Source organism: Echinops telfairi, unplaced genomic scaffold, assembly GCF_000313985.2.
Source record: "Echinops telfairi isolate 266 unplaced genomic scaffold, ASM31398v2 ScPeMD7_7425;HRSCAF=8463, whole genome shotgun sequence".
In the NCBI taxonomy this organism is placed as follows: domain Eukaryota; kingdom Metazoa; phylum Chordata; class Mammalia; order Afrosoricida; family Tenrecidae; genus Echinops; species Echinops telfairi.
The window spans coordinates 4,759,553-4,768,645 of NW_022111325.1; the positions used below are offsets into that span (position 1 = coordinate 4,759,553).

At 46.4% G+C, this 9,093-nt stretch overlaps 1 protein-coding gene across 1 annotated transcript; it reads left to right on the forward strand.

The window, feature by feature from the left end:
• The first annotated feature begins 7,066 nt into the window (after positions 1-7,066).
• SMIM42 (small integral membrane protein 42) lies at positions 7,067-7,279 on the forward strand. Its single transcript, XM_045298364.1, has one exon. The coding sequence runs from the start codon at positions 7,067-7,069 to the stop codon at positions 7,277-7,279; it is 213 nt and encodes a 70-aa protein (XP_045154299.1).
• The last annotated feature ends 1,814 nt before the right edge of the window (positions 7,280-9,093 follow it).

Genomic DNA, 9,093 nt, shown 5'->3' on the forward strand with positions numbered 1-9,093 from the left:
GGTCCCCCTTCCTGTAGCACACGGATTGCTGTCTCCCGTGGGGCCTCCTGTGTACCTCCAGACTCTCCGTGGCCCCAACATTTCTCCAGCTTCAGGACCTCCTCCCGATTGTGCCAGCGTGCCAGGGGCCCTCAGGCTGCAAAATCTGAGTGGCCCGTTAGGACCCTATCTTTGGCCCTTCTCAGAAGCCACCTGGAATTCTCAGCCCAGGGGAAGCCCTCAGCCACACATGATCCCATTTTGGAAGGAGCCAAGTCATATCTCGTCCCTCAGCGTATCCATCAGGTCCCTGCAATGCACTGGATGCCTCAAGGGGGCAGGTCCCTGTTGGCTTCATCCCTCCAGGTGTGGAGCTAGAGCTGAGGATGGGCCTCCTGGAGGAGCAGTTATAAGGCGGGAGGGGCAGGGCATGGAGTCACTGTCCCACAGAGAACAACACCGACTCGTGCTACTTAGTAGTTTAGACCCAAACATTTCTGGCATGGTAAGGAGAATCTAGGGAGACCGGGTGGCCCAGGGGTGACAAAGACAGAAAGATTGGCAGTTTACACTTACCAGCCACTACGAGGGACAGAGATGGGGTGGTCGGCTTCCTTTAAGAGTTCCAGCTTTGGAAACCGTATGGAGAAGTTGTGTTCTGTGCCTTAGGGTCACGGTGAGTCAAAATCAACTAGATGCCAATGAAGCTTTGCTTATTGCTTCGTTTTTCAAGACAGGAGCTTCTTCCAAGCAGGGCATGGCATCAGCTAAGGCCACATGGAAGAAGAACACCAGCCTGTGTGATCCAAGGATTGAAATAAATCTGACGGAGGTATGAGAGCTTAAATGATGAACACCTGGTTTGCACAAGGCTATGAATGATAGTGGAAGCCCAGATCCATGTGCAGGTCTCCATAAGGGTGAATCCCCTCTGGCTATGGTCAAAGGACATGAACAGCCTTGCTATCAGACAAAGATCATTGTAAAACTGATTCTGGCGTCTGCACGTTAGAAGAGGTAGCATCTTATCATTTGATCTCTGCTTTGACCCGTCTCAAAGTTGCTTCATTTTAAAATATTTTCTGCTTCCTTTTCAATTGAGGTTTTACTCTGTGTTGTCATCGTGTGTTGCATGAGTTTTCTGAATAAAATCCAGGATAGGTAAATCTATTTGGATAGTAACTGGATTAGCAACTACCTCAAGGCAGGGCAGGGGAGGCTGGGGAGAAAGGGGAGCCAACCACGAGCAGGAGAAGCAGATGTCCTCAAGTGATGGTGGTGACGATTACACAACTCTTCTTAATCTGATTGAACCATGGCATTGTGGAATATGTGACTTGGATCCAATGAAACGACTAACATTTAAAAAAACATGTTGACAACTTGTCAAAAATTATGTTGATCACATGTCAAAGTGATGCTATTTAGGACTTCTCACTGGCAGCCAGTCAATTCTGACTCAAATGACCCTAAAGGAGTGGAGAGCTTCCGTCTCCTGGGAGTGGCTGTGGAGTGCAGTTAGCATCCCAGCGCATAACCACTGTGCCTCCAAGGTGCCTCTATTTAGGAGAGATCAGGCTTTTTACTACCATAAAATTACAGTGTGGGGGAGGGGGAAGATGAGATGTTCTAAGATTGATTGTAGTAATGATTGTATAACTCTTGTTATGATTGACAAATTGAATTATGTAATATGTGGATTAAATGCCAATAAACCTTTTTTTTTACATTACGGTCACGGATACCCTGTTCCTATAGGGTCACTATGTGTTACGGTCACTGAAACCCTGTTCCTATAGGGTCACTATATGTTACGGTCACGGAAACCCTGTTCCTATAGGGTCGCTATGTGTTACGGTCACTGAAACCCTGTTCCTATAGGGTCACTATATGTTACACTCACTGAAACCCTGTTCCTATAGGGTCGCTATGTGTCAGAATTGACTCAGTGACAGTTTGTTGTTGTTTTGTTTGGGCTCAATCCTAATCTTTAAAGTGAGGAGCCCTGGTGCCGTACTGGTTACATGCTGGGTACTTACTTGTGAATCGCCAGGACAGCACTTACGAAGCACAAACCACAGGAGAGAGAGAACTCTATCTCTTCATATAAAGAGTCGCCATCTCGGAAACCCACCGGGCGTCCTGCCTTGCTTGGTAGGGTCACCGCGAGTCAGAATCGCCTCGATGGCAGTGTTTGGCTTGGTTTCCATTAACAGCAACAATCAGGGCAAGCCTTATTCCTTGAGGAAAGCAGGAGATCCCACGGGAGAGGAAACATCATCTGAGTGCTGTGAGACTTTGGACAAACGATCCACTTCTCTGTGCCTCAAGTTCCCATCTGCAGGAGGGGAAACTACCTTTCCCAAGGTTACTTTAAGAGCTTGTAATTGAGAGTCCATATAATACTTACATTGAACAACTCTAGACTTCTTAGCCCAAGAGATCTCTGGGTAAGAGATTCCCATCTTGTGGATGATAGGGTTCTAGTCCCTCATGGATTAGGAGGAGAAACGAAATGTCCTTCACAGAAGTCAGTTAGCATCCTTTTGTCTCCCGGGGTGTGCTGACCTGTACTGTCGATCCTTTGCTGCCACCTGGTGGGCATACACTTGCAGTACAGCCTGGCTGGTTTGCTATTACGTTCCAAATTAGGATAATGCTAACTAAGAATGTGGGGTGAGTGATGAGGTTAGGGACAACCTAACCTGGAGAGCCTGGAGAAGTCGTGGTTACGCGATGGTCTGCTAACTTCAAGGTCAGCAGTTCGAAACCACCAGTCGTTCCACGGGACTTTCTATTACTGAAAAGGGTTACAGTCTCGGAAACCCACAGGGGCAGTTCTACTCGGTCCTAGAGTCACCAGGAGTCGGCATCAACGAGCTTGCTAGCAGTGAGTTTGGTTTGGTTTTGCTTGAAAGAAAACTGTCTGGGTTTCATGAGAGGAGGGTAACCTATTATCCCTGAGAAGTAGTGAGCAAGCCAGCCTAAAACCCCATTCCATTGCCTTTGAGTAGATTAGGATTCATAGCGAGCCTATAGGACAGAGTAGAACGCCCCATCCGATTCTAGACTAACACCGATGGGAGTGACTGCTGCCACATCTTTCTGATGTGGGGAATTGGTGGGTTCAAACTTCCGACCTCTTGGTTAGCTGTCAAGTGCTTTCACCACGGTGCCACCGTGCTTCGCCAACCAGCCTCCAAACGAAACAAACCATGCAAACAGCTCACACCCCTGAGTCCATTGCAACTCCCAGCAACCCTTCCGGGCGGCATCGAGCCACTCCTCAGGTTCTGAGCTGGTGAACCTTCATGGGTGCAGAGAGCCTCATCTTCCTCCCGGGGGGGGGGGGGGGGGGGGGGGGGGGGGGGGTGCGGGGCAGCTGGTGAGTTTGAACCACCATCCTTTAGCTCAGCGGCCCAACACGTAACCCATGACGTCAGTTCCTTTTTTTTTTTCAGAGCACATTTTCCAGTTCATAAGATTATTCCATTAACATCATTAACTATACTGGTTTTATTCATTTTTATTATTTTTTAGGTGGTGATGGTGGTGGTGGGTGGTGCAGGGGGTGGGCGGGGTTCCAGACCAAACCAACCATCCTATCAACAAATGGGCAAACATCCAGGGAGGATTTTCAAATGGTCACCAAGCACAAGATGCTCAGCATCATTAGCCATTTTAATTCAAGTCCGACCATTGAGTAGATTCAGACTGATAGTGCCCCTCTGCTTCATTTCTGAGACTGGACATCTACACGGGAGCAGACAGACCCATCTTGCTCCTGCCAGTTAGCATTCCACACCCCAGTGACATTGATTATACTCATAGCGTTGTACAACCATTATTGATATCCTTTTCCAAGTTATTCTGCCACCATTAAGGTAGACTCGATGCCCTCTAAGCAAAAATGCTTATTCCGTCACCCAGGATAACCGTCGGTCAAGTTTGGTGTCTTCTCTTTTTCTTTTTAGTAGTTTTATTGCTATAATATTCACATAGCATACTCTTCCATAGAGAAATCGTTCTTAAAAAGAATTGTATGTACGTCATCACAATCAGTTCTAATGCTCCCTTCCCCCTTCTGCATTCATTGTTCCCCCAATTCCCAGACTATAACCCTTAATGGAAGTAGAAAGCCTCTTCTTGCTCCAGTGAAGCAGCTGGTAGTTAAGAACCGTGGACCTTGCAGTTAGTGGAACAACATGTAACCCACTATGCCACGAGGAGTCATAAGAACAATCTAAGTTTTTGAGAAAACAACTGAAATGTCCATCAACAGATGGATGGGTAAACAAAATGTGGTATATACAGACAATGTGAAGAGATGAAGTTTTGATGCAAGTGATGACATATGAGACGTGAAAACACTGCAGAGTGAAATGACTCAGTTGCAAAAGGATAATACTATATGATCTCTTATGTAATAAGCCAATATATTGAAACCAAAGACTATTGTTACCTGGGAAGGGAAGGAAAGAGAAAGCGGAATTTTTTGTTTGTTTGGGGGTGGGCGGGCATTATATTATGTTGGGGGTGGTGGAATATTTTGAAAAAAGATAGTGATGATGGCAATACAACATAAAAACCATAACTAATGCCGTTGAGTTGTGTGAAAGCTGTTGTGTTAGCAGATGTTTTGGTATGTGTGTTTTCACCAGGATAAAGAGGGGGAAAACATGGCTTTAAGAAATGGAAATTGATTTTCTCTCTGTTCTGAAGGCTGTCAGCCTGTGACAGTTAGGTATATTGTGCCAACCTGGCTAATGAGAACATGTGGGATTAATCAGGTCACAGTTTGATTGGAGGGCAAAGAGATAAATGACTCTGTAAGACACACCCCCTCCTCACTCTCTGCTGATCTGGGCATGCTGGAGTGTGCTGCTGCTTTAGCGAGTTCTCTGCCTCAACCTGTGAGCCACACCACCTGTGGGTCAAGCCAACCCCTGGATCATGTTGCTGGGGTTTGAGGCTCCTTCAAGACCTGCTTCACCACGCTGCTGGTGTGCACATCGCTTGAGCTTGAGGCTGGTGGATCCTGTGGCCTTGCATTGCTTGCGTTTGATAGCCCATCCCTGCTTCACTAAGCTCCTCGCGCTACTGACTGACTTTTGGTCCCCTGTTGTTTGCCGTCTGTGGGCAGACTCTATTTGCCCGGCCCAAGGGAGGACTCCACTGTCTGCTTCCTTGACCTTGGACCCGGCAGTCCACTTGAGTTGAAGGACTTCCAGTATATTAACTGTTCCATGGAAGTGAGTTGAACTGAACGCTCTGTACTGTGTGGACTAATTAGCTGTTATGGTCCTTCTCACTGTATAAACCTACTATGCCCTGTGATTAAAGTAAGTGGTAAATTACAGCAACCCAATCCTGTAGTAGCCAAAGTAAAAGTGTTCAGTGGATGGGCTCAAAAGGCAGATTGGAACGGACAGGGGAAAGAATCAGTAGCCTCGGAGATAGAACAAGAGCAGAGAGAAACTAGACTGAACACTAGCTGGACACCCAGGGCCCAGAGGACTACAGCAAGAGCTCCGCCCATGTCATCAGAGCCTCCGACGATGAGAGATGAGGTAAGGCTGAAAAGCTACTCAAACAAGTGATAGCTGAAAGTGTCCCGAATTTTGAAAAAGACATAAACCTACAGATTCAAGGAGATGAAGCAATTATGATCAAATGTTAGAAAAACAAAGACCCAGAAAGAAAATCTTGAAAGCAGCTAGAGACAAATGCTGCATCACATGGAGGAGGAAACCATTTGAGTGACATTTTTCATCAGAAGCTATGGAGACACAAAGGAAGCAACACAGCATTATTCAGTGCTGAAAGGAAAGCGCTGTCAACCTCAGATGAACTATGTTCAAATAAAGCAACCTCCTATGCAGGGAAACTAAGAGAATTTGTCACACGCAAGCTTACCCTAAATAAATGTCTACAGGAAATTTTTAGAATTCAAAGGAAGTAATTCAATGAATCTTGGAACATCAAGAAAGGTGTTTTTTAAAAATGGAGAAAGCAAAGATATTGGCAAATAAAAAATAGACCTGCCTTTTCTTCTTTAGACTGCTAGATTATGTTTCATGCCCAATGCAAACATTTCAAGAAAACGATGTTATAAACTGGGGAGGTCAAGGCGTTCTGGACACACCGTGCGCTATGTGTTGAACGGCTAACCAGAAGGTCGGTGGTTCAGACCTACCAGCTGGTCTTCAGGAAAAAGATGAGGCTTTTAGTTCCTATAAATATGTAAAGTCTCAGACACCTATAGGGTCAGTTCGACTCTACCCTGTAGAGTCACCGAGTCCGAATGGACTGAGTCAGAACCAAGTGATTGCAGCGAGTCTGAGTTTCAAAGGACAACGGCCGCTTTACTGTAAAGGGTGGACACCAGTGCATCATTGTGATGACGGCATAGGTCTGTCTCTTGACTGTGATAAAATGATGTCGAACATGCACCAATGTCAAGTTTACTGGTTTGGGGTTTGTGTTTTAGGTACACAGGATGCAACGGTTGTGGGAAGCAGGGCAGTGGGTGCAGGATGACTCTCTGAGCTGTCTTTTTTGCCTTCCTGTGACTCTATACTTCTTTCACAACCAAACAGGGCTGTGTTTGTTTGTTTGCTGTTTTAAAAGAAGAGGAGTGGCAGATGAGCGGTCCATCTGCACAGACAGCTGGGAAACACAGACAGTGGAAACTTCCCAGGCTTTTCCATCCAGAGGCCAAGCGTGACGAGAGATGCAGCTCAGACGCCAAGGGTTTCTGGACTGGAAACTTCAGCTCAGAAACTACTTTCACCCTCCGGTGACATCACAAAGCCTCAGAAGTTCTGTCCACCCGCCCAGAAAGCTTGCCAGTTGAACTATCACCCCAGGATTGTGTTAGCATTGGAAGCAGTTTAAGCTTGCTGAGCACACGTCTTTGCCTGTTCACCGACCTCTAAGGGGGAATGGCCCCAGGCGAGGAGCAGGCTCAGTAGAGTGGCCACAGCTCCGCACCCGTTCCTAGTCTCGAACGAAGAAGATCAAGGGCACTTCTTTGCTTGGTTCCTGGAGGTGGTCTGGCCAGGCTGCTAAACTCTTGGCTACACCTATGTCTTCCCCGCAACTTCCTGCCTTCTTCTGGGATAAGAGTACACTCACCACCGCCATCTCCGACCCTGTTTATCTAGTAAAAGTTCTCTTCTTCTTCGCCTTCCTGATGACCTTGGTCACTCTCCTCATCCTGGTCTGGAAGCTCACCAAAGGCAAAGGCAACGAGAAGGCGGAGGCGGGCTCCAAGAGAGGAGCGACGCTGCTGGCCTGAAGATCACCTCTTGGCGATGCCGTTGAGACGGACAGCTGGCGGTCCAAGAGGTAGAGCCACCTTAGCAGTGTTTGTAAAAATAGCTTTAGTCTCCTAGTTTCCCCCACCCTGGGCCCCTCTCCTGTCTACCACCATCGCCATTATACATCACATACGACCCAGTGTTTTTCCCTTTGCCTAGGCGCCTGAGTTTGAATGTCACTCCCGTGGGCCTTCAAAAGTGAAATGACAAATGACTCTTGATTTCTGCATTAACAGAGGGAAGGATCAAACACCCGATGAACAGAAATGGATTGCAAAGCTCAAATTCTATTTTTAAATTGGAAAATATTGACTATCAAGAATGTCATTTATCAAGTGCTCAGATCTACTAAAATCTCCTTATAAAGACATACCAGGAACTCAGTAGCCAAAGATTCTTGAGATGGTAAAACCCTCCCTCCTCTGCACCGAGCACTGGGAATAAAATCCGTTTCCTCTCAAGATGCCTTGATACTCCGGCTCTTTTATTTCCCCGTCTCCCCAACACTCCTACTCGATGAGTGGCCAAAGTTTAAAATCTCAGGCTATCAACAGGATCATTTCAAAAATACCTTTTCCAAATTTGAAAGAAATTAACTCCCTTCTCAAATAAAAGTTAAATGTTAAGGGGAAACTTCTTATTTTTCCCCCCTCTCCACGAAAAATGATTCTCCCCTCAAATTAGGCATGAGTTACCTTAGGGACCTTTTACCATTTGTCTGGAAGAAATGCGTTTCTCTAGGAGAAAAACCTCTTTGCGTAACCCCTCCTCCTTCAGTATCAGAGCAGGTTATGCCTCTGCCTCCCCCCTGTTCCACATCCACCTTTACTCTGGATGTCTCAAGCCAGTAGTGTCTTCTTCAAGGGACTTTCCGACTGCTTAGAGTAATGGAACTGTGCTTACCCTCCTCTGAGCGGAGGTCCCCTCTCATCTGTGTCAAATACTCTGTGTCGGTCACTCATTCACTTCCCGTTTAACTGGTGGAGAGAAAGGAGCTTTAATAACATGGTGATAAGGAAAGGCTGGTAGAGCTACCAGACCAGAGGGGAGGATTGAGTGCACCCCTGACCGGGACCCCTACCTCCACAAATGTTTCTTGTGGTTGCTGTTGGTGGTGTGGTGGTTTGTGTTTGTGCTTAACCAGCTTTAGCAGGTGGCTGAATGGTATGATTTGGTCCTATTTGGAAATAAGGTTTTCACTGCTGTGCTAATGAACATGTAGGGTGTATCCTAAACCTAATCACTTCTGAGTTATAAGGAGAGCAGATTAGACACAGAGGGATGCCACCCACAGGGCCAGGCAGATGCCAACAGGGGATCCTGGAGAACCAAGGAGCACTCAGAGCTACTGGCAGGAGGGAGTCACCATGACAAGATCCCGATGGAGGCTGTGTGTTAGGCAGGTTTCTCTAGAGAAACAAATCAGGACACTTATGATTATATATTGTGTTAGGGTTCTCTAGAGAGATAAAACCAAATTGCTGATAATTTAATATATTTATTTATAAAGATAATTAGATATATAACACAAGAAATGAACTGCTAAATTATATACAGATCGATACATAATACAAGAAATGAACAGTTAAATTATAAAGCAGTACAAATGGCTCAGTGCAACTCACTCCCATGAGAGAGAGTTGTGAGGCACTAGCAGTCCCTCTAAGTCTAGTCTGCTACCAGGTCTTCCTCTATACAGAGAGAGAGCTAGGCTATGTCAGCACAGCAGCCAATCAGAAGGCAGGTCACCAACTATCAGCCAGGTCACCAACCGCCAGTTCCCAGCTCCAGA